The sequence below is a fragment of the Orcinus orca genome, chromosome 10 (assembly GCF_937001465.1).
Source record: "Orcinus orca chromosome 10, mOrcOrc1.1, whole genome shotgun sequence".
NCBI classification, from domain to species: domain Eukaryota; kingdom Metazoa; phylum Chordata; class Mammalia; order Artiodactyla; family Delphinidae; genus Orcinus; species Orcinus orca.
In genome coordinates, this window is record NC_064568.1 from 14,512,552 (window position 1) to 14,539,346 (window position 26,795).

Here is a 26,795-nt window from a genome sequence, read left to right on the forward strand (position 1 = left end):
GAGAAAACAAACAAACAAGGAAATCAGTGTGATAGAGTCTTTAATTCCCCACCTCTGGCAAGCAAGAAATGGAGGAGTTCTTAATCTTTATTAATACATTTTTCCTCTTTGTACATATACTTGCAGTAGGCTAGGTTGTTGTATATCCACTAAAATCTACATGCAGTACTTGGTATTTATATTATATTCCACCATAGGCAGAGCATGATTTAATTCCAATTTACAAAGTAACCATGGTCAGTATATTACAGTTTCTCTGCAGTTACCATAACCCATTTATCTTCCACTTCAATATTTAAATGATTTAGAACAAATATTAAAAGACTACCCTGAGCCCCAGAGTAAAAGAAACAAATGAAGAATTGTCTGGAGAAAGTAATTGTCTAAAATTTGAGTTGTCTAAATGAGACAACAAGTCTAAGTATCAGGCAAGGTAACACTGAAAAATTCCCTAGCAAGTAATAATGTAAAATGTAAACACAGATCTTCTATATTAACAAGTAATCAAAACAGAGCCTGACATCTATTTAAAAAGCGCATGCACTGTAGATTCTGCTTAATGAATTAAATATGCCAACTACTCACTTTCAAAGCAGTAATACATAATAGGCAATGACTATTTATGGGATCATATTTATATTTCCTATAAATAGATAGCATTCGCTCAGTCCTCCAACTGTAACTTTATGCTGGGTTGTAGTAAAACATCAGGTTGAAGTGTTCTGTAGTTTTAAAAGGGATGGAATGAGGAAATTTTACTTTGCTTGCCTACAGGACCTAATAGAAAATGTTTTCTTCTGAACATTTATGTTGGGATAAGGGTAGATGAAACGAGAGAATCAAATCCAGAAGAGGAGAATCAGAGTCAATCAATTCATTTGATTATTTTTCCCCTCTACACCCCCTTGCCCCCCTCCTACCCCATTCCTTTTTTTGGGTTGAAAGAATTTGCTTATAACTGTTTCCTTGAGTGTTCAGGATCCACAGACCTAAAACAAAGCTTGCATCTGAGGGGTTTTTTTTCTTAATGTTGTAATGACACACATTTTTCCTAAAAAAATGTCACTAGAGCTTGAGTGACCACTGTGCTGGTTTAGAAATAGAATGCCTAAGTAACAGAGGAGTCTAATCACTTCTTTTAGCTTCAGACTGGAATCAAGAAAAAAATTACAGAACTTCCAATTCCTAACCCAATACTCAGGGTACAAGTGTGTACAAGTTTGAGAAGGAAACTGGAGACAAAGATATTTATAATTCAAGATTTTTTTTTTTTTTACTACACAGATTAAACCTACTGTTGGTCAAATTTTGTTTAGTTTTGTTCATTTTTAATAAAAACAGAAGGTTGACAGCTAGTGATTTAAGCTGAGTGAGAGAAACCAGATGCCAAAGAGTATATTCTGTATGATTGCATTTGTATGAAATCTACGGCAGAAAAAAATCATAACAGTACTTGCTTCTAGGACTGGGGTGGGGGTAGGGATTGATTAAGAAGGGGCATGAGGGAAATTCTATAGGATGATGGTAATGTATCTTGGTAGAGTTAGGGGTTACGCAGGTGTACGCCTTTGCCAATTTTCAGCAAATGTACACTTAAGACATGTATTTCATTATATATGTAAAGTTTACCTCAGATGATAAAGATGTAAACAAATATTGAACTCTATTTAACAAAGGAAAACTGAAGTATTTAGGGGGAAGTACTAATATCTGCAAGTTACTATAGTTTTATTTTCTTTGAACTTTAAACAATGTCATGTAGAAGTGTCTCATGTAAGTATTATTACATAAATTTACTAGAAGGGAAAAAAGAAGGGAAAAAAGAGTTCTGCCACTTAATAACAAGGGAACTTGGCAAGTACTTTCAGACTTCTATGCCTTAATTTCTAATGATCATCTGCTTCAAAGTGTTGTTCGGAGGGTTCAGTGAGATGATATACATAAAGCAGCTATAAGAGTGCCTGGAGCAGAGTATGTATATTTAATAGAGTGTAATTAATGATAATAATAAAGAATACAACATCAAACAGCAAAAACAAACTCTTTAGGATTTCATGCTAGTTAGTAATTGAACTAGTTAATCTAATTTCAAAGTTTCTGCTTTTCATCTCTTTAAGAAGTGGTATGTACTCATCTGTCTGGCCTCTTTATTTGGTATAAAGCACAAGCTATACACCCCCTATTTTTGTTAAGAATAAATAAAACAAAGCAAAATTTTAACCAATAATAGGTTCAGTGATAATTTTCTTGCATAATAAAAAAGTGCAGACTTATAATTCATTAATTATAATTAATATATAACATGCTTTACATTATATATTGTATAATATATATTTAAAAGAAAAAAGGCTGCTTATTAACATGCCTGGAAATTTCATCTGAGTGATATGTGCTACATTTTTAAAAGACTATGAATTAAATTGTTATGAAGATAAAATAATATTGATATTATTGTGTTTGCTTACATGAAAGCTTTTTGTTTGTTTTCTCCTTTATACTTGAAGAGATTATGGAATTCTGGTCTCAAGAACTCAGTGTTATTTTCAATACTGGAGGGGGGAAGAAAATTTCATTTCTAGACAGTATAAAAATTCACTATATATTTTTTCACCTTAAGAATACTTCCATTAATAATTTTTAAATCAATGCCTTCTTTCTATTAAATGTTTTAATTCATTCTTGTAGAAAATTGGAATGTAGAATTAAATATTTGAGGAAAGGTATTAGCAGTACTGGGAGACTTCAACCACTACAAAAAGATGGATGTATTCCATTGTGTCTTGTCATTTCTGTGAAATTGTATTTTTGGTTTACTCAGTGAAGCTGGGCTTCTGGATACAGCTGGGCTCAACACCTCAAATCTTTTAAACTGCAGTGTAAAGCCACAAAGCCTCCAATTATCTACCTATCTCGATATTTTTCTTAGTAAATGTAGAACCATATTAGTGAACACCCTCATTCTGCTGGAGAAAATGGATAGGCCACTCTCCATGCTGATAAAATAAAGACTTCTATCACAAAGAATAAACAACTAAATGAGCAGCAATAAACTTAATTTGCACATTAGATATGCTTTTCCAAGTTCCGACATTTCAGTTGAAAATAATGCTGAAGCAATGAGGCCTATAATTGGACATCCAAAACTTCTCCAGTGGGGAAACAAAAACAAATGTTGCCTGCAAACAAGATCATTTTTATAGCCTGCTGTTACTCTGCTTTTTAATAATTTTCCAAATGCCAGATCAAATAATTTCCCCTTTTATGTGATTTTCATACACCTCTTAGCGTATGTACACATTGTAATTTTACTAAGTCCCCACAAATGAAAACATTCAAACTCTCTTTCCTTTCCATTCTCTGTCTGTGCCTATGGAACATGTCCTCAAATTACACTGGGCATCTGCTGGGGCTCTGGTAAGGCTGGTGCTAATTGCACTCCCTGTGTTGAATAACAAATTGCTTTATCCTGTCGCATGGTGGAACAGAAATTTCCAACATACAGTGCAGATAACTTCAGAATCCTCTTGACACAGATAAGCCATATCAGCTAAAAACTAAGCTGGAAAATATCTTAGTTCTGTAACTATTATCTTTTTACATGTTATCTAACAACAACATTTTTTGCATGACTGAGGCAGATAAGTAAATTCAAAGAAAGATGATTGTTTTATCAGCTTTACTGAAATTTCTCATTTGCTCCTTACCACCCTATTACCAGAAAGGTCACTGTAAGATTTTGATTTGAGAAATAAAATTATATTTGACTGTATAATGACAATCAGATGAACATTATAGACAAGAAAATGCAAACATACACACACATACACAGGTGCACACACACATATACATACATACACAGAGAAGTATTAAATCGTCTTAACAAACAGCCAAATGGCTACACTCTTAATAGTCAAGAAAATATTTGAATCAATGCATAGTATTATGATTCCTTCTCACATTAAAGCTTCAAATTTGTAGGTTGTAAAATAATAATTTTGGCAGTGATATCTTCAACATTCCCACATGAAAGGGAATTAGAGATAGCAGTCTAGTTAAGAAGCTATGCTAATGATAGACTTATCTTAGAACTGTATTTGTGTAAAAATCCCACAGTTTGATAAAGATTATACATTACAGATCAGTAATAAAGCAAAGTTTCTAAAGATGCTTTTATCCATACTGTACACATTTTGTGTTTATATAATTTTTTTTAAATGTATGTGTTATTATGTATATGTTTATTTATATTGCATATGATGGTTACTGTCAATGGCAAAGAAGCAAGAAATCCCCAAATCCCTTTAAAATGGCACGTGGATATTTCATGAAGGTTAAAAATAACAAACACAATTTCCTTCCCATTATTAGATATAAATGAGTGAAAATAACTTGATATTCATGCATATTGACATAAGCCGTTTTTGCATATGTAAATCATCCTCTGGTATTATGCTGAAAATACCAGAACAGTGAGTTCTCTGCATGAAGTCTTTCAGATTTTCATGTATTTTCATATTTGTCTCCCCTTTCAGAGTGTGGGTTTCTCTATGTATTAGAATTATGTAACTACAAACCGTAAAATTGGGAAAGTGAAAGCATTTACAAGTTTGTTATTTGCCTTTGATGTTCTTTATTGTGAAGTATTCTAACAAGCGTAAACCCTGAAAAATTGAAAACTTTCAGATTTTAGAGCAAGGAAGTCAGGATGGAAATTATCTCTGAGAACTAAGGGGAATGAGGTGAGATCCTTTCACTCAATCAATAAATATTTATTGAACACATACAGTTCCCAGGACTGTACTAGAATTTGTGATGTTCCTGCCTTCTTTATGCTTCTTTTCTAGAGGAAGGGAAATATAGGGGAAAAAAATACATGTAAATAAGTGAATTATATCCTTTGTAAGAAGATGAAATGTACCACAGAAGAAGAAAGAGTAGGAAAGATAAAGTTGACCAGGAATGTAGATTGAGATAATTTTGTTTCAATAGCTCCAGCAAAAAAACACTAGAAATAAGCAAAAATATATCAGTTTTTTAACTGAGCATTCTTAGTTATTTTCTTACTCATAGACAGAGTGGAGTGCCTGAGGATTATGGTGTGTTTTATGGAATATCCCAAAATACATATCAACTTAATTCTATCTTAAGAATTAGGAACCTATTTAGTAAGAAACATGGCTATGTTTCACCTCTACAATATCCAAATTCCATAATTAGAGCTAAGTTAGTAGCTGCTCCTGAGTTTCTCACATTTATGTGAGTCTTCTCCTTTTACTTTTCTTCCATTAATTAGTAGTTGACAGCATTAAGACAGCATTTAGCTAAAGGCTAAAGAAACATTTGAGGAAAAGAAACTATCCATTTAGCTCAATCTATTAACTTTTTCTCTTAGTCTGTGGGGTGAAAGCATCCCCATCATTGTATTTTAGCAGGAAAATTATTGGTCCTACTCACCCATCACCAGTATTCTACCAAAACTTTCTTTGAGAAACTACGTTTCCACTACTAATGTCTTCATCCTTAAAATATCATATTTTAACTCCTCCTGGATTTCTCCATACCTGTAAGAATTAACTGCAATGCCTTTTTATCCTCTACCATATTTTAATCTTCTGCTGTAGTAAAAATGAGTGCATACCACCTGTAGTTTCTTAATTTGAAATAAGGTAATCTCCTCTGTTTTTCTTCCTTAATGGACATGTTAGTTCTTCAGACATAAAGCATTCACACTCCTCAGTACATGAGTATTGCCAAAACTTTGCTGGAGAAATTCCCTATTATTAAATATAGCTACAGTACATTCCTTGAAACATTAAGTCCATACCTGTCTTAAAAACCTGATGACAATACAATCTTAAAGAAGTGAAGTTTTTCAAATTATGCTACACTGGTTGAATTTTGATACAAGTTCTATCATTTACATTTCCCCTGAGTGTTTCAGACAATTGTTGGCATAATATAATAGGTTTGAGATAAAGTTGGAAGAAATATCTTCCAGGGATAAAGATGAGTGTTTATTTTCCTTGAGACATTTTAAAGGATAGGTGAAGTATAGCAGCTAACTACTTTTTATTGTATTTATTCATTTTTAATAGAAATGATGATAAAGTATCAATTGCTGAATTTAATCATTTGGGCTTAAGTAGCTGCTCAAACTTGTCTTTCAAGACAGTCATTTTTGTCATCCAGGAGGCAATAAAATGATAAAAGTGACCTGGCTCCCCCTAAACAGACTAGTTTTATGAGCTGAGGTTCAATAAAGTAGCAAAGATGGGGAGTAGATGGATCTAATGTTAATTATGTCCCTTGGTGATATATGTAGTTACATTCGGATTGATACTAGTTTAAAAGTCTCAAGACTAAGGTATGCACTTTTACCATCTGAAGTTGTGTGAGGGTATGTGTTTACTGTGATGGGAATCTAATAATAACTCAAATGGACACTAATGTTTTAATATTTTTTTCTTTGCAAAGAACTGCTTATTAAGGTGAATCTAAGAGAGTCTGCATTTCACTAATTATGTACTTAGAGTTATAGAAAGAAATGAACTGATTATGCACTGGGCAGCCTTACATCCAGGTAAAAATTTTACACAAAATGAGTTTCTGAAGGAAACTTCACAAAAAAAATATTACCCACTGACGTCAACAAAATGTCCATGGCTTCCCCACACTGAGGCATCTGTGGAAATCCAAAATTTTTAGTTCAAGTTTTAGTTTTGTCTAATTACCCGCTGGACAGCTTTTCAACTGCCAAGGTATTCACATCTACCATGTTATTCCACTGGCAAAGTGAGCATGCTATTAATGAATATGGGAACACAACTCTTAAATAAAATGTGAAATCAAACATTTCACATATACAATATGATAATACAGGGTTGACACTGTGATAGAGGTCATGATATGCATACATATCTCCAATGTTCATCAAGCACAAATGAAGACAGTAAAATACCTTTTACAACTAGGCTGCCAGTGTTCTTGGCAACACCAAACTGATTTGTAGCTATGCAAGTGTATGATCCGGCATCCAACCTGGTAACGTTATGTATCTTGAGGCTGCCATCCTTCAGGATAAACACTCTAAAAAGAAAATGTATAATTAGCATAAGTAAGGCTCGTTAAAACTGGTAAGTCTTAACCACCTATTTTCATTTTAAAGCATTACTGAAACCATGGGTGCATTTGTTAATATGAATGTATTCCTTTCCTATTATACTGCTTTTAATTGTGAGCAATCTGCGAATCCACATATTAGAATAAATGACATTTGCTTTTATTCTGACACAGTACTGATAATTATTTTGCTGTAACTTGAATTATCATTGCTGATTTCAATGCACATTAAAAATCAAATGAGTGCTTGGTGCTACAATGCCCATTTGCTTGATTAATAACAAACACAACTAGTTACTATGCATTTTGAAAAATCAACTCTGGTGAAAACCAAACTTGACGTTAGAGAAACGCAAGCCAATTTTCACATTGTTTACTCTGCAGCTTTATAGACCAGTTTTTACTCAGGACTTTCAGCTACCAAACAACAGGGTTTTCAACCATGACAATATTTGCTTGTGCTAGTGAGTTGAAGGAACCATCCATGGGGTTCCATAGCCAGAGGGCTCAGGCCATCTCGTTATGTGGCCTGTCCCGTTAAAAAGAGGAAGAGAGAAGTAAAAAGAATGAAGGCTTCAAGAATCAGACTGAATTTAAGAAGTTCCAATCTTTCAAAAACTGATTCGTATGAAATTTTCTCTGAAACTCAGAAATAGTCAAAAGCAAACATCAGAGCACTGTCATAAACAAGGGAACCCCTAAGATTGGTTTCTTGACAAAATCATCATCAAATGTTTTAGTAAGGAGACAAAAAATGAAAAACAAAACAAAACAAAACCATGTGCCCGATTTTACGTCTTATAAATTTAATTAACGACCTTTTAAAAACTCAGCTCTAAAAACACTAGTGGGTAGTCAGAGTTGCAGTAAAATAAGCAGTGAAAACTCATTTGTAATGACAATGGTTTTAAAGGAATGAAAGGAAAGAGAGTTGGCATGCATGTCACATCCATTAACAATAACAAAACAGTATTTCTTTCATTGCAAACATATCATTGTTTCTAATATGTGTATTACAGGAAATGTAGCTAATATAATTAATTACCCAATTTGAAACACAGAGAACATCAGCCAAGTACAATTTGTGTGAAACCAGCTTATGATGTTGGGTTTATTATCAGTGACAAGTTCCATATTCTGTTGTCAAGTGAGTGGAAGGGGCCACATCTGGGTTTAGAATGTTCCATGGCACATAATCAGATTTCTTTTAAGTCATTTTCTTGGAGTATTCCCGAACAGTGAACATTTGACATCTTATTTAATTTCTGAAATGTCTAGATTTCTTGATCCCTGTTTATACTAACAATCGAATCATACCGCTATTGACACAGTAACAAAGCTGTTCCAGTATGCAGCAAACTTCTGGCCAAAAACAATTCTTCACCTGATTCAGTTAGAAGAGGTCGATATGAGAAACATTTGGGTACATCACTTACCTCTAGAATTTAGGAATAATTAAGAATTTTAAGCAAGAGAGAAACATTAAATTTTGGCAAAAAAACATTTTAAATGTTAAAGAAATATGTATCTGCTGATAGCTAAAGGCCATCAGACAAACTTCCCAGCTAGTAATGCCAATGTTTATATGTCATAATTTTTCACTTAGCTTTCCGAAAAGGACAATTCATGTAAACTGTGGTTTAATATTACCCTAAGTCCACCACCCTTTTCAGGCTCATTGTGTATGTTCAGTAATGTTTGTTAAATTGAACTGAAATCATCATCATTGAAACTGATTATTTCTTTTGAAATCTTAGTCAATCAATTGACATTTCTCAAGCTTCAGATAATAAGAAGATAGACTAAGACTAGGAAAAGTTAAAATCTGCTCAAGATTAAGCAGCTAATAAGTATCAAAGAATGGATTGAAAATTATAACTATCTCTAGTGCTCATGCTCTTTCCAGAGCCATCACTTTGTGTCACTTGTAGTAAATAATTCTTCATGTTGACTATGACGTTCAAGAAATATCTGCTGAGTCATCATTAGAGGCCCATAAGATGGTCTTAGGTGTTTGCTTCTCAAAATGTGGTCTCATCCCAGACCTACTGAATCAAACTTTGCATTTTAACATGATTTTCAGTAATTAGTATGCACAATAAAGTTGGAGAACATTGCTCAGTTCATTATAAATCAAACTTTAGTCTATAGAGATTATGTCTAAGCAAGACTCCATTTTGTTTTCATAGATCAATATGCAAAAATGTGCAAAAGAATAAAATATCTTAGATTTAAATGTTTTATGAAAGTAACCAAACTAGTAACCAAGCCAATGTATCATTTATTAAAACTAGATGATTAAAAAAGTAATTCTCCCTAGTGCCCTAGGATATAGAAAGCCAGACATTTAACTATAATTAGAGATTTTATAACATAATAAATGGTATGAATATTTCAACTTACTATTTTTTCATTAATAAAAGATGTTAAAATATAAAAAGAAAACTTAATCTTTAACAGTGTAGATGGTCTCAGACTATCTAATCATAACACTAAATTTATGCAGAATAATTAAAAACTATTAAAGAAAAGTGAGAATTTCCAGTTCTCTCACATATCAAAACGCAGCTTAGTAGAAATTATTAAAAGAAAAAAAAGAAATAACACCCAATTAACATCAAACTGTATTAAGAAAACTGAGCAATTGACATTTTCAGATAGGGAAGGATGCACATGTAAAAACTTACTGGAACATTTTAATTGATAGTTTTGGTAACATTCATAGGGAAAGATAAAAACTGACTTTTTCTATCCTTCTTTTGAAATATTCTAAAAGATATTTTAAAATAGTACCTGGAGGGTTCGAAAGGATATATTAATAAAGTACATTAAAATGTTGTCTTTATTCATACAAGACTCTCTGGTATTTAAAAACAAATCACAGCCACAAGTATAGATATGCTCGGCTAACTGAAAAACTGAGAAAACACTCTGGTGATAAAAATGGAAATTTGCATAAATAATTAGCAAACAATATAAGTTACAGAGAAGAAAGCAAAAGACAGTGAAGTGATTGATTACATATAATACAGATATACATTTAAATTAGCACTTAATGCTGAGATTACACTGCTAATAGACAATAGATCATAAAAGCATATATGAAAATATCTGGTACCATGGAATATGGTAAGGCTTCTAAAAATTTAATAGCAATTTTAAGTCTGATTGCAAATAGAACAATGCTAAACTTTTTTTCCTTCTAAATTTATTCAGCAAATATTTATTAAATACCTATTGTGTTCCAGGGACTATGTTAGATATTACAATAGATATGTAAGAAATAGAGAATGTTAGTATCGAGGATATTCTTTTTCACGACTAAACTCATTGGTCAAAACACAAGCAGGTTGTGAACTATTATTGTAAACTGACTCTGCACAAGTCCTCTACTAAGTGTATAATAAATGTCAATTCATTGACTTATTAAGTAAACCTCTGGGCGTACTATTGTTATCATTCCCATTTTACAAGTTAGGAAAGGGAGGCATGGAAAGAAGTGGGTACCTTAAGGTACACACTCGGTAGTGTAGCACCAAGATTCCAACCATGGCTTTCTCTTTACACCAGGAAGCACTTATTTTAAGAAGGGCTCTTTCACTTCAAGTTTACAAAGTATAATTTACTAATAATATAGTTACTTAGAGCACAAATTTGGGCACATATAACATATATATATAATTGTATTTGCATAGAATGATCTTTAATATGGAGGTTTATAATCTGACCTTCAGGGAATCCAGTAACTCCCCAAAATGTTATGGAACATTTGTGTGTGTGCATATATGCACATTTCCTCAGAGTGCTAAACGTTTGTGAAATCTTAAAGGCGAGTTTGATCTACCCTACTATAGGAGAGTTTTAACCATAAACATGAGGTAATAATGATGGCAATATTAATACTAAGGATTATTTTTCTTCTTCTGTTATACTGTCCTATGCAATAATGTAGTACAGTTATTAGCAAAAGTGGAGTTTGGGGTCAACTGCTTGTGACTGAATCTGAGCCTTAATATTTAATATTTGTATTACTGGGTCCAAGTTACTCAACTGTGCAAAAGTCTTCAGCTTTCTCATCTGTAACATGGGGATATTAATATTACCTGTGTCACTGAGTCATGAGGAGTAAATGATATAAACTCTTTAAAATGCTCAGCCCTGTCTGTGCCCTACTCCTGGTTAGCCATCAATAAGTAGGTTTTTAATGAAACATTTTCTCATTCTGCCAAAGAATGTAAGCACTTCTGTAACTCCATGAGCAGTAACAACAGGGAAAGAAGGAAGTGTTTTGTCACAATTCAGTTTGAACAAAGGGACCTGAGAGGTATATGCCAGGCTTTTTGAAAGGAGCCGAATGCCAGAAGATTTTTCCCAGCGTTACGTTTCACTGCCTAAGACCCTTCGTTGAATTCATGCCACTTCGTGTCTGTACTTGTGGAGTCAATCTTTCCGATCCGCCTTGCTCTCATTTTTATTTTAGAAATGGAAATAGGGTTGTCATAAGAATTGAATTAATTAAATGCTAGCTATTAATCTTATTCTTATTCTTTGCTGATTCTGGTTTTTGGTCTTTGCTCTTCTCCATGACTTGGACCAGCATTTTCAATTCTCACTTTGATTCTTACTCCTGCCTGATGTCTTAAAAAACGCTTTCATCTGACTGGACTCAGCAGTATGTTTTGTGGCTTTAACTACAATATGGTTATCAGTCCTTGGTGTCACCAAGTTCTAACACTTGACTTACGGTGTATGTATGTTTGCACTTTAACTCTTCCTCTATAATCATTTCACAGTTCAGTGATAACACTGTTCCTCTCTGGTGTCTATTCTCAAATATCCACTTAATTAGAATATTTCACCTGTTCACACAATCAAATAGAAAAATTTCCCCCAAATTACCAAAGCTTAGTATTCTATTCAGATGATTAAATCACAAATTAAGGCATTGCATTTAAAATGTTACATAATAATTAGAATTTAAAGACATTTACATGTATAGATATATTATGACCATTCAACAATAGAAAAATTAGTAGTTAGCATTTGTAACGTATCACGCTATTCTTCTAATTGCATTTGGGCATTAAAATGGTGGAAATTCAGAACTACAAGCTGTGTCTGACAGTCAAGTGACATTGGGAGATTTTATAGTCACATTAGAAAACAGAAAATGTAGAAAACTGAGCCACCAACATATGTAAACATTTCAAGGTTAACTGATAAGTTGAAGGCAGACTGTAGTGTGATTGAACATCCAACATTTCAATCTTCCCACTGTCAGGGAACGTTAGTAGCATAAAGCAGAAACAAAAGTAATGGATGCCTTAACTAGTTGCCTTCTACTTTCATACCCTTTGCCTTCTACTTGATGAGCTATTGTGAATAAAACATCAGGAAGATAGACTACGACATCAAGTGAACTCATAGGAGTCTTTTACCTGGAACATGTGTGTCAAATTTTGTGTCATTCTAAGGAATTAGTCTCAAGACTAATGTCGAATATTTTTACCCTTGCTTTCCTAAGTTGGACATGATACCAATTCATTACAAGCTTCATAAATACAATAGATATTAGCATTCACATCTAGTTTATCACTACAACTAATCTAACGTATGTCCAAATTTTGATTTACCTACATAGAGAAAAAACAGATCTATATTACGTGGACCCCATATGAATAGCAAGTGAGGAAGACTCTGATTTTTTTTTGTTTAGTTATTAACCATAGCCTAACACAAAATTTGAGGACATAGAAGATTAGGAATAGCTAAATTTCTTAAACTCAGAGAAATTAGGACATTGGACAACTGCAATTTCATATTGCTGAAACTAGAGCAATACTTCTATTTTTATAGTTAGATTATTAACTGGAGTATTGCTTCCACTTCTGTCTAAAGATAATACTGTAGACCATGAAATTTTAATTGACAGTTTAATTTTACTGATATCTAGAAAATGTAAAATAGATTGGATTAAAATGAGTTAGATAAGAAGTAGGAAACTATGTATAAATTTTGGCTCTGCACAATTTAGGTTTTAGGTAAAATGTCCCACTGGAATCCATTTTATTTTTTATTTTATTATTTTATTTTTTATTTTTTTTAACAACTTTAGTGGAGTATAATTGCCTTACAATGGTGTGTTAGATTCTGCTTTATAACAAAGTGAATCAGTTATACATATACATATGTTCCCATATCTCTTCCCTCTTGCGTCTCCCTCCCTCCCACCCTCCCTATCCCACCCCTACAGGCGGTCACAAAGCACTGAGCTGATCTCCCTGTGCTATGTGGCTGCTTCCCACTAGCTATCTACCTCACGTTTGGTAGTGTATATATGTCCATGCCTCTCTCTCGCTTTGTCACAGCTCACCCTTCCCCCTCCCCATATCCTCTAGTCCATTCTCTAGTAGGTCTGTGTCTTTATTCCTGTCTTACCCCTCGGTTCTTCATGACCTTTTTTTTTTCTTAAATTCCATATATATGTGTTAGCATACGGTATTTGTCTTTCTCTTTCTGACTTACTTCACTTTGTATGACAGACTCTAGGTCCATCCACCTCACCACAAATAACTCAATTTCGTTTCTTTTTATGGCTGAGTAATATTCCATTGTATATATGTGCCACATCTTGTTTATCCATTCATCTTTTGATGGACACTTAGGTTGCTTCCATGTGCTAGCAATTGTAAACAGAGCTGCAATGAACATTTTGGTACATGACTCTTTTTGAATTATGGTTTTCTCAGGGTATATGCCCAGTAGTGGGATTGCTGGGTCGTATGGTAGTTCTATTTTTAGTTTTTTAAGGAACCTCCATACTGTTCTCCATAGTGGCTGTATCACTTTACCTTCCTGGAATCCATTTTAGATCAAATATTGACATTACATTTTAATAATTTTAGCACCTGATTGGCATAGTTAAGGTATAATATCTATGCTTATCTCACTGTAATTTAATAAGCTATCTTTTAAAAATTCCTTATTTTAACAAGCTACAAAAAGTGATCTACAAACAAGTAAATACGTAAGCTTCCTCATTTAAATCAAAGTAAAGGTTCTTTTTCTATCTTTTTATATCAATAATTGTAAACAGCTCTATGGCAGTTATATACAGAAAATATCTCACACCTCTGTACAGGGAACATTTAAAGGTTTAATCACTGGATTATTAAAATGTATTTTATTATTCCTTATAAAATCATCAGAGTAGTAAAAAACTCAACAGATAACCCAAAAAAAGAGATAACAAAAAAGATAAAAACATAGAGACAATAAAAATGAAGTGCTATCTCAAGACAGAGATGACTGAATGGGCACAGAAAATAAAATCTAGTCTCTCTACTAAATGGTGTAGATCATCTTCTGCAAAGAACAATACACTTTTTATCTTTAATCAGTTCTAAACAAGGGGAAACACATACCAGAAAATTCAACAAAATTTTTGGAAGGAATTCTTAAATATGTTATCTTTTATTTTGTCTGCCTGTTAGGAAAGAGCACAAATATTCTTTTCAGTAAAGAGTTGTGTAACTCCCAAAGAGAAAACAAATGTTCATAATTTGCAAATATTTGTTAGAGCACATCCTTCAGAGACTTGCCAGATGAAAGCCTAGAGTCTCTTCCCCAAGTATCTAGCAGAAGATTTACACTCCAATCCACTTGTCTGAATTCCATCCATCCTCCCAAGCCTACTTTGATTTTCACCGTTTCAGACACACCTTATGTGTCTCCTCAGCTTCTCTTTGTTCCATTGGCTGCCAAAGGTCCAGATAATACAACCCCGCTGGCAAAGGAGCAGCAAGCAGATAAATCCCATTTTCTTTCCTTCCAAAGTCTTTTTATTCCCAAGTAGTTTCTGTCTGGAGACAGTCTATATGACTAACTGATGCCAGCCTACCTGTTATGTGTCCCTTGGCTTAAAGTGAGTCAGTGGCTAGTGTAATAAGATATGATCCTGCATTGCTGCCTGTATTAACCTGCTTCACTCTTAGTTTTGTGTCCTAGGGAAACTGGAGTAAGATATGTAGCTTTCTCTATCACACCCGTCCTCTCAAACACTGCAGTTCACAGTACTCCCTCTGTCTCCCCAAATATTAAAAATTAACAGTTTTGTCCCACATCAGTAAACGTATATGGGGAATTCCTTGGTGATCCAGTGGTTAGGATTCTGCACTTCCACTGAAGGGGTCCATAGGTTCGATCCCTGGTCAGGGAACTAAGATATTTTATTTTAAAAAAATAAATAAACTCATATGCAGGGAGGTTTAATAACTTACTTAGCTACAGCAAGGATGCAGGTCTTCTGATCCTGATTTCTACTGAATCATTATCTGAATCATTATGTTGCCTTGTAGTTTGAACTTTCCTTTAAGACTTTTTTTTTACAGCAGTTTTAGGTTCACAGAAAAATTGAGAGAAAGGTAGATTTCCTATGTACCCGCACATATGCATAGCCTCCCTTGTTGCCAACATTCCCCACCTGAATGGTACATTTGTTACAACTGATGAACATACACTGACGAGTCATAGTCAAAGACCATAGTTTACCTTACAGTTCACCCTTGGTGTTGTGCATTCTTTGGGTTTGGGAACATATATAATAACATGTATCTATTATTATAATATCATACAAAATATTTCCACTGAACTAGAAATTCTCTGTGTTCCACCTGTTTATTCTTATCTCCTCCAGCCCTTGGCAACTACTGATCTTTTTACTGTCTCCAAAGTTTCGCCTTTTCCAGAATGTCATATAGTTGCAATCACCTTTCAGATTGGCTTCTTTTAGTTAGTAATATGTATTTAAGATTCTTCCATGTCTTTTCATGGCCTGTTAGCTCATTTCTTTTTAGCACCGAATAATATTCCATTGCCTGGATATACCAGTTTATCCATTTGCCTACTGAGGAATCTCTTGGTTGCTTCCAATTTGGGGCAATTATGAATAAAGATGCTATAAACTATATAGTGTGCAGGTTTTTGTGTGGACATAAGTTTTCAAGTCCATTGGGTGAACATTAAAGAGTACAATATCTGTATTGTATGATAAGAGTATGTTTAGTTTTTTTGTTTTTTTGTTTTTTTTTCGGTACGTGGGCCTCTCACTGTTGTGGCCTCTCCCATTGTGGAGCACAGGCTCCGGATGCGCAGGCTCAGCGGCCATGGCTCACAGGCCCAGCCGCTCCGCGGCATGTGGGATCTTCCCAGACCGGGGCATGAACCCGTGTCCCCTGCATGGGCAGGCGGACTGTCAACCACTGCGCCACCAGGGAAGCCCATATATTTAGTTTTGTAAGAAACTGCCAAACTGTCTTCCAAAGTGGCTGTACCATTTTGCATTCCCATCAGCAATGAATGAGAGTTCTCGTTGCTCCATATCCTTGTCAGCATTTGGTGTTAGTCTTCCAGATTTTGGCCATTCTAATAGGTGTGTAGTGGTATCTCGTTTTAATTTACATTTTCCTGATGACATATGCTGTGGAACATCTTTTCAAATGTGTATTTGCCATCTGTATATCTTACTTGGTGAGGTGTATGTTAAGGTCTTTTGCCCATTTTTTAATGGAGTTGTTGGTTTTCTTATTCTTGAGTTTAAAGAGTTCTTGGCATATTTTAGATAACAATCTTTTATCAGATGTGTATTTTGCACATATTCTTTCCCAGTCTGTGGCTTGACTTCTCGTTCTGTTGACATTGTCTTTCACAGAGCAGAAGTTTTTTGTTTTTTTTTATTTTAAGGAAGTCCAGGTTATTATGTCTTTCCTTCATGGATCGGACTTTGATATTGTATCTATAAAGTCATGGCCTTACCCAAGGTCATCTAGGAGTTATCTTATGTTATCTTCTAGGAGTTTTACAGTTTTTTGTTCTACATTTAGGTCTGTGATCCATTCTGAGTTTTGTTTTGTTTTGTTTTGGTGAAGGGTGTAAGGTCTGTGTCTAAATTCTTTTTTTTCTTTTTTTTTTGCATGTGGCTGTCCAGTTGCTTCAGCACCATTTGTTGAAAAGACTGTCTTTGCTTCGTTGTATTGCCTTTGCTCCTTTGTCATAATTTTCTTTTTAGACAAGTTTTCACTCTCTAAATAGACTGTAAAAGCTAAGGTTTTTTTGCTTAAGTGATATAGGTGTCAAGTGATATAGGGGTTTTAAGACCATGAACTCTGAAGTCAGCTTGCTTTTGCTTTGTGTTCTGGCGCTCTCTTGTTGGCTCTGTTCCTTTGGAAGCACTTGCTTGCTTTCTATAAAAATTTCTATGTAAATGGGAATAACAGTAGTAATAACATCAGTTTGTTTTGAGAATCAAATTTTTTAAATGTATTAAAAATGCTGAGATAAGCTTAGAGGATAATGAGTAATCCCAAATGGTAGCTGTTCTTCTTTATGTGTTTTGTATTTTTCACCAATACCTATAATTCATAGGTACTAAATAAATACGTGTTTTCTGTTTGTATATGCCACAAAACCTTTAGTCTTCTCTTTATAGGTGCAGATGTATATTTATTACCATTACCAATAAATTCAGTAAACTTACCGAAAATCACTCAGGCGAATAATTTCTTTGTTTAAAAGTAAAAGCTAGGGCTTCCCTGGTGGTGCAGTGGTTAAGAATCCTCCTGCCAGTGCAGGGGAAACAGGTTGTACCCCTGGTCCGGGAAGATCCCACATGCCACGGAGCAACTAAGCCCATGTGCCACAACTACTGAGCCTGCGCTCTAGAGCCCATGAGCTACAACTACTGAGCCTGTGTGCCACACCTGAAGCCCATGTGCCTAGAGCCCATGCTCTGCAACAAGAGAAGCCACCGCAATGAGAAGCCCGTGCACCGCAGAGTAGCCCCTGCTCGCTGCAACTAGAGAAAGCCCGTGCACAGCAACGAAGACCCAATGCAGCCAAAAATAAAATAAATAAAATAAATAAATTTATTTTTTAAAAAAGTAAAAGCTAGTTAAAAATATAAACATGATGCTTATTTAGCTAAGTGACTTTCAGTTCGTTTGCTGATGCCATATAAAGTAGGACAAGAATTGAGGTAAAGAAATACATTCAAATCAGTCTTAGCAAGGACAAGGCTTGCTTATCCTTGCTAAAAGGATATAGAGCAAATTTTAATCATTCTTTTATATAGTTCCAATCATGAAACTAAAGTTTTAATAAAGTACTTAATATTTTTTTTTAATTATTATGGTAATATGGACCCTGTTGGGGGGTTCCTAATTATTTAGTTAATTTACAGAAAATACAGTTATTAAATCCTTTGTATTTTCTTAGCCTCTTCCCTAGCTCCAAAGAAGTAACAGTGTTCCTTTGGTCTCTTGTATTGAGTAACATCAGGCACAGTGTGTTTAAATTTATATGTATAATGGGATGTGAGTGGAGTAGGAAAAGTAAACAAACTAAAAACCTACATGGTGTGGCATCACCAATCGGTAGCACAAATAAATTCAATTTTGCTATGTTTTGTCAGAAAATACGTTTTTCTCAGGTGCCTAGGGGAAAAACACAGCATGCATGGCTGCATGCCCTTTTTTCTTACTACTTGTAACGGACTAAAGGAATATTAATCAGATTAAATAGCTAAAGATATGTTTGTCATGAACTGATTAATCAAAAATGATTTGAGAGTCATTATACAGTTAAGTGAGAGGGTTTAACTAGCAAAGGATTGTTTAGAAGTATTACCTGGAGATTAAAAATGGACTCAAACACATTTTAATTTGCATAGAAATAAAAACATCACTGCTCCCAGTGTCTAATTTTTTAAAAATTCCTGGTTTCTATGGTTGCATTTTATGCCTAATGCATAATTACTGGTGTGAACAGCCAAATGTTTCAGAGTTAAGCCTTTGGTTCAACTGTTCTAAACTCCAAAGCAGAAATCAAGCATCAGTTATTCAGACCTTAGAATTCATCAAAATGTGACTCCTTCTTTAATATACACAAATAATTTAAGCAACGGCTTTGTAGTGGCTGACATACAATGCAAAAACAGTTTCAGGGCAACTGATTTGTGACATAAATTAGGAGATGCCAGATAAGAACCTTTGCTAAATAACATAATTATTTGGTGTCATGATGTGTCTTTATTTCGATGGCATGCCAAAGAGTGTGCTGCTAGGCTGATTCCCATAAAATGTGAAGGAAGTGTGATTTAACATTAACAAAACTGCATCAGATGGAGAGCTTAGCTAAATTAATCCAGTGAAAGATCCCTAAGAGGAATATTTAGCTGTTCAGTAGAAGAAGGGAAAGATAAAGAAAAGTATCTGCATTTGCTGCAGTATTTTAGGATGCCTGAGAAAACACAAAAGGGAATTAAAACAGATTCATATGCTAACATGCCTTACAGCCCAAGCAAATCAAAAGAAAAGATAGGAAATTATAAAGTTAGCAAATGTACAAAAAAGATGTGAAAATAGGACTTAAAAGAAATATCTTGAAAAGTATGCTCCCAAAATAACTGGAGGCAAACCGATTGAAAACACAATGGGAGAAAGAGTTGTGCAAAACAGAATGGAGAAGTTTGAACATTGCAAGGACATTTTGGCTACACTTTCATTATGTTTATGATGATGAGCCTATTGTGTGATTTTCCTCAAGGCTTTGAAATTTTGCAGATGTAAAGCTGTATCTGCAGCTTACTTTGAGATAGGTGAATGAGATTCAAACACAGCCAGGTGAACTTAAACTAGTAACTTTATCCTCGAGGTCTTTGTTTTCCCTCAGATATAAGAAGTGAGGGAATTGGGCTGGAACATTCATGATTATTACCCCTTTCACTCCAGCTTTGTAATTCAGTGATTTCAGAATATGTGTATCTCAGAAATGCCTCCCCTTGCTATCTTGAACGTGGGTAGTTTTGAAAGTGATGGATGCTAGTGGGATTTCCAATTCTAGATCCCCTTTGGCTACTGAATTATTGTACTCCTCAGAATCTTTACAAAACTAACAAACTGGCTGAGAATGGGAGGTCAACTTGGATGTGCCTCCTAGTCTGCTAATTCTTTCTTCTTAATTATAACACATAATTTCATATCAGATCAAGTCCTTTATGGAGCTTAGGGAGTTTATCCCTGTTTGTTGAATTTGCATATCTGTGTCTTATATGTCACCAAAAATTATATTGTATGTTACATTGAAAATCCAGTCATTTGAACGTTGTAGATGCAGGATGCTAAGCCACTAAGAGGACTGAATTATTTTATTTTATTGATGTGAATTGACTCCATCTTTCAGTACATTGACAACTTACGGACTTATCCTGTACCTTTTATTAATATAAAAATAGAATTTGAGTGTATATATCACAGTTTTCAGAAGAATTTTTGTCTAACTGGAAAAAATGAGGAACAAATAATGTGTACAGTATGACAGTCTGCATTTAGATCCACAGATGGACACTATACTACTTCAAAAGCTAATTAAAAACCTACAGTGTAGTGTTTAATATTACACATGGCTTTGAAATCAGAGCTTCCTGGAATTGAATGCCTTTCTATCATTTACTATCTGTGTGACTGTGGACATGATGCCTGACTTCTCTAAGCCTTAGTTTTAACCCATCTAAAAAGTATAAATAAATGATAACCTCCATAGGTATCTTGTAAAAATTAAGTGAATTGTTGTATCTAACATTTTAATATACTGCCCATTGTAGGTAGGATATTAGTGGATATTATTATTGTTATTATATATGATGAGGGTCAGGGTCAACTATGAGAAGGGTAGATTTCTGGCTATAGTGGTTAATTTGATCTGAGATAGAATGAAAACTGTATGTAATTAAGTATATCTAAGCATCCCTTGAGTACTCAAGGAGTCAACTTTTGGATTGCTCATAAAATAATTCGATTCTCTACTTAGAGAAATCATGGATGAAATATATCCTGTACTGAGGAAGGGAAGTCTAAATCTAAATCTTCGAAGTGGCATCAAGTATGAAGCTAACTATGGGTTAAAGCTGCCACACAGTAAACCTGCTCCTCCTACATTCCTCATGTAGGAAATTTTCCTACTTACCCTTCAAGCACCAGGTCAGTTACCTCCAACCTGCTGAGGCCTTTCTCTCCTCCTGTAAGCTGTCTTTGTGAGTCTCTACACCATCTTCTGTCTGTGGTGACACATGCCCCACTGCACTGGAGCTGTTGACCTGCCTGCTTCCCCCGCAAGATTCTGGGCTCATTCAAATTTATAAACCTAGAATCTTCTACACGGACTGTCAATTGGTTTGCAGTTGTGCTTATAAATAAGTGAATGGTTTGACAAGTTACACTTGAGTATCAGATTTGTCACTCGAACTCAGTAATTCTCCAGCTATGCTCTCAGGAGATCCAGGGGATTCTTAGGGCACTCCACGGGCTGCTTGTGGCTGAAAAGTGATGAGGGTTTAGAGAGGGGCTCTGATTCTCCCTCCAGGACATTAGCCAGATTAGTTCAGTTTTACTTGTTTTATGAAATGAGCTCTTGCATAAATTTCATTTGGAAATGCTTTTCAATTCTACTGTTGAAAAAAAGAAAAAAAAAGATATAGGGAAATAATAGCCAGTGGCTCTGACAGCCTCACTCTTCATTTTGAAAATGTTAACAAGACTCACTGTCACATAATTGGTCTGGCTTTTATTTCTTCAGCTGGATCATAATTTCTACCAAGACAAAAATTCTATTTCTATCTATTTCTATTTATTTACTTTCTGTATGCCCACCAGTATCTCTAAAAAAGGGTGGGTGTAACAAACACTTGTCAAGCAACCATTTTCTTTCCAAATGAGGAACATTATACTTTAAGCATATCAAGTGATCACTTTTTTCTGCCAAAGTCAAACCAAGAATGAAAGGTCATTTGTATAAATTGCACTGATAACTGACCTTTTCTGTCTATAAAATTATTGCTGTTGAATACTTACGTAAACTTTGGAAGATATAGATGTCACTCAGAAATTAGAAACAAGCACTTAAGTAAGTTGACACCATTCGAAGGCCAATTATATTCATACTTTCAAAAAGTAACTGAACTGTGGACTTACATCTCCTCAGCAATGAGATAAGATGAGGAGCTGAGCATGTTAGTACAGGAAGCAGAGTTCTTAGGGGAAAGAGGATGAAGCAAAGTTTCTATTTTTAAAATGATACATTTGCACCAAATCAGTGTTACTCTAGGTGGTATTGAACAGTCTCAGCTTTACTTGGGAGCAGAGAGAGTGAATTTGTAAAAGTGCAGATTTCTCAGCCCGTCTTACCCACTAACTCAAAATCTTGAATGCAGCTCTGGGATCTGCATTTTTCACAAGGTTCTTATGCATAATCATGCATGATCTTGAAATCTTATGCACGAAAATCTTATGCATGATAATGAAATCTACCAATGTAGCCAGTGAATTCATAGCAACTCTATGATGAAGCTTATGCATTTTCAGTGATAGCTTATAGTACAAGAATTTATAAGATGCTATTTATTTGTGGAACTTCTTTGCTTTGCCGTATTTGCCCTTGGCTTAAAACCACAGGATGTTATTGCCCATCATTAAAACATTTTAAATAGAGAACTAAAGCAATGATAGTCTAACTAAGGCAGCAGTGTAAAACAGCACACACCCAGCTGGGCAGGCTGGGTTTAAAGACAGGCTTTACATCTTTAATGAACTGGAGCTTTTTCAGACCATGTCAGGTAGGTGGCTCTGCAGGCATGTGCTAAAGGGTCAGTGCTTCAGGCCAGTGGAGGCCAATGGGGATAAAGAAAGGAAGATTGGATGGCAAGAGGAAAAAAATAGGGCAAGACTGACAGGGGCACACTTAGGATTTTAGCTTGTTACGTCTTTGCTTGACACAGGCAAGAGTTATCAGATGGCTCTTGACATCTTCAGCATGTGTTCCCTTGGAAAGGCTCACCTTAACAAGGCTTTCAGGAGTTGAGTATGAACGATTTAAAATTTTATTACAAAGAAGCAGCACAGAAGGGAGATTGTAATAAGCCTGGCATTATGCAGACTGTCATTCTTCCTTAAACATGGGAACATATGGTTCATTTGCCTATTTGATACTCATGCCACCTAATGTACTAAGCACTATTATATTAAGTAGTTGGTGATACAAAATAAAATTAGGTTTATTTGCTTGTTCCATTAGGAAGCTCTGCAAGGAGGAAGGGCTAGGAAATCCTGCTTACCAATTGTTACATTCTGGCTAAAGTTGCATTAAAAAAAAACATGTGGAGGGGATATTTTATTAAGATTGAGCGCTTGGGGGTAAAGGTTTAAAAAAAGAAGGAATAGTGGTGATTTAGAAAGCAGTTATTGAAAAATGCATAGAGAAGTGTCAAATAGGGAGGGAGCATCATATAATCAGCTTCCTTACAACCAGGCAGCCAGACTCCCATTAGCTGATGCCCCACAGGGTAAGATGGCTATGAAAAGGCTCCAAGGAGAAAGTGGAATGATAGCTAAGTGTTGGGCAACAGGCTCTGTAACTAAAGGAACTACTTTGTCCAGGTAGCTTAGCAAGGAGAAGAATGAAGACAGACTCTTTTTTTCTTATTCTGTTCCTTTTCTGTGTCACTGTGCTAAGGGCTTTCAAATAGGTTCTCCCAAGTGTTTTTTACCCATGAAGAAAAGAAAGATCAAGTGACTTGCTCAATAACGATCAATTATCTCTTGGCACAGAGAATGACATCTCATCCTTGTTTCTCCTCATCTCCTTCTCTCTCATTTCTGCTTCCTGTCTCTACTCTTCTTCCCCTGGCCTTTTCCCACAAGGTACTATTGTGTCTAAGAGGGAGGTCTTGGAAGTTGAAGTGCCATGCAGATGGAAATGGATTGGGCCCACTAAATTGGGGGATTGAAGGCAAAACTATTGAATAAGCATCACTACTAGATTCCATGCCATCTAATGGGTTCATTATGTTCCCACAGGGTACACCATTTTATGAAGTGCCCAGGGCCACGCAGGTTTTAATGGTGTCATTATTGTAGGGTAAGGCACAAAATCCAGGATTTGATAAGATCTATTTAGAAGTATATATATATATATATATATATATATATATATATATATGTATCTGGGTTGAAAGATGTAATGAAATTGGTTCCAAAAAATCCAACAGTCCTCTTATTTCAAGTCTGTGGAATATGATCACATCCTGAAACCAACTGCTCAGGGGTAGGGGTAGAATCTCTATGACTGAATGAGTTTGATTCTCTGTGAATTTCAAAGTGTAGTTTGTATTCAGCTCTTTGAGATTACCAGGGTAAAAGTGGTACAAACATAACCGTATGCTCTGTGGCAACTATGTCCTTCAGAAATGTATCTAAATATGAAAAAAGTGTGCTTTAGTTTTTTGAGATATATGAAAAGCCTGGTATACTGCCTGTCATATGGAGGTGCTTAAAATGGTTATTTTAATTATTAATGACAATTAGTCTAACATATAGCTGGATTTTATTTTACTTCATTTTATGAAATGACGGAGAAGTGTGGTGGATTTTTTTAGGGAAGTGAAGAAGCAATGTGATGGGTTACCTATTAATTCAATTATTATTCTTTCAATAATAGGAAAAAAAGTCTGTCCATCTCTTTGTTTTTGTTGTTCAGAGCTTGTGTTCCCACTCGGACAAGATCTCAGGTGATTTAGGCGTCTTACTGAATGCTGCCCTTCAGAGGACGTTTTGAGCTGTCTTCCCAGCAGGTTCACATTTCCTGCGTTTTCTATTAAATTCATGAGGTGACCCCTGAACAGGTAGCTAGCAGTCACTGGGTATAAGGAGATAAATCTAGGCCTTTGATTTCTGTCAGTTCACTTGCTAAGTGGATCCACAAGGCAAAAAAGAAGCGATTAATCAAATTTAGCAGATGTGGAATTGATTCCTTCAGTTGCCTCAGAATGCCTTGCACAGATAAGCTTAATCTGTATTCATCTTGACTTCCTGTGGTGAAGTCTGTGGTTTTTCCCTTGGCTGGTGGAGGTAAGAATGTGTAACTTGGATTTGCATAAAGGTTAGGATAACAGCAGTAAATGCACCCAATGGTAACAGAGTGTATACAGATCACCCATCATTTTCACACATGCTATGTCATTTGAGTCTCATACAACTCCAAGGGTGAGACAAGTATTATTTTCTCTATTTTTCAAACAAATCAACTGAGAACCATTGAAGTTAAAGGACTTGCCAGAAGTTATCAACTTAGTGAGAAGTAGAGTTCATACCAGAACTCAGATCTTTGACTCCAAATAACTTAAAAACAAAACACTTTCTTATGAAGGCATATTATGTATCATGTAGTTGGCTACTTAAAAATTACCTACAGAACCTAGTATAGTATTTGGGGTATAATTTTTGCTCATCAGATCTTTACAGAATGAATGAATGAACACATCATTGGTCTGTTAATTATTAAATATGTTTTTGGTTTAACTGCAAAATCTCTTAATTCAGGTAGACACAAAACAAAGTAAATTTTAACTTTCATTGATTTAGCAAAGTAGAAAATATTCATTGGACATCTGTTATGTTCCAGGTTTGTTCTGGGTGCTGGGCCCATAATGGTGAGTTAATGAGTGGTGCCTAGTACTCTCGGGATGCTTAAATCTAGATGCCAGGGCCCTCTGTAACCTCTGAATCCATGTAAACAGATCATTTTAGCTGTTTTGACAATTCACAGCAATCACCATGTTTGGCTCAATCACTTGGTCACCTGAACAAATCGCTAAAACATGTATAAAACTATGAGTATGAGTATGATAGAATCTGCAATTTCAACCTGCCAGGCTAATGTTTTGCATTGATTTCTAACATATAATCTCTGTTCTGGCAGTCATTGCATGGGTAGCATGCTTAGTATTTCTGAAAGTTGTTTTCATATTATTTCATCTTAAATAAGTCCAGGAAACAGTGACCTCAATGAAAAAAACAGTAGGCTAGTGATTTTACCCAAACTCAGGCCACTCGTCAATGACAGAACTGAGACTAGAATCCTGGTTTTCTGATTCCCAGCAAGGGACTCTATAATACATCCCAGTTTCTTCCACAGGAACATACCACCATTGCTTCTCTTCAGTTTAGGTGCTGTTTCTAAATGACTGGTAACTCCAAAAAGAAAGAGGTAGATGGAGTATGACTATAGATTCCTGGCAGGAAACCAGGCAGCCTTAGGGCTCTGTAATGCCATCTGCCTATTTTTAGTTGGAGTAAAACTTTTTCTCTTCTGACAGCCAGCCACAAATATAGACACTTGTAAAGATGTAACTCTTAAAATAGTCAAAACTTTGTGACACACAGGCCAATAAGAAACACCATATTCAGAAATGTTGCTTGATCTGAATTATCAACACATGAAATTTGGTAAAACCACGTGACAATAGCTTTCAGAAAATAAAGAGTTTGAGTATGTTCTGCATTATTTGCAGAGAGGAAAAGATCTGGAAACAGAGATGGCAGATTTGGCATCAATTCTAAGCTTTGCATTAGCTATGTGATATACGCTGTCTGATTCTTGTAAGACTGGAAGAAATTGTCAAAAAATATATATTGCCACCATTTTTATAAGTAGGGCATACAGTAAGATTACTTTGAATAGGCTTCTTTAGAGTCCTTTCAACCATCTCTAGATAGTTACACTTTATTGAAAGCAAGTGTAGCAACAATGAAATTTCAAAGTAGACAGGATGGTATAGAAGTTTTATAACA

The 26,795-nt window shown here is 35.0% G+C and overlaps 1 protein-coding gene across 1 annotated transcript in view; it reads right to left on the reverse strand.

Annotated features, from left to right (window-relative positions):
- The window catches only part of CNTN6 (contactin 6), a 232,805-nt gene that overhangs the window by 36,291 nt on the left and 169,719 nt on the right, over positions 1-26,795 (reverse strand). The window contains 1 exon segment of the mRNA XM_049715559.1: positions 6,959-7,086. Within this exon segment, the coding sequence (XP_049571516.1) occupies positions 6,959-7,086 (128 nt within the window).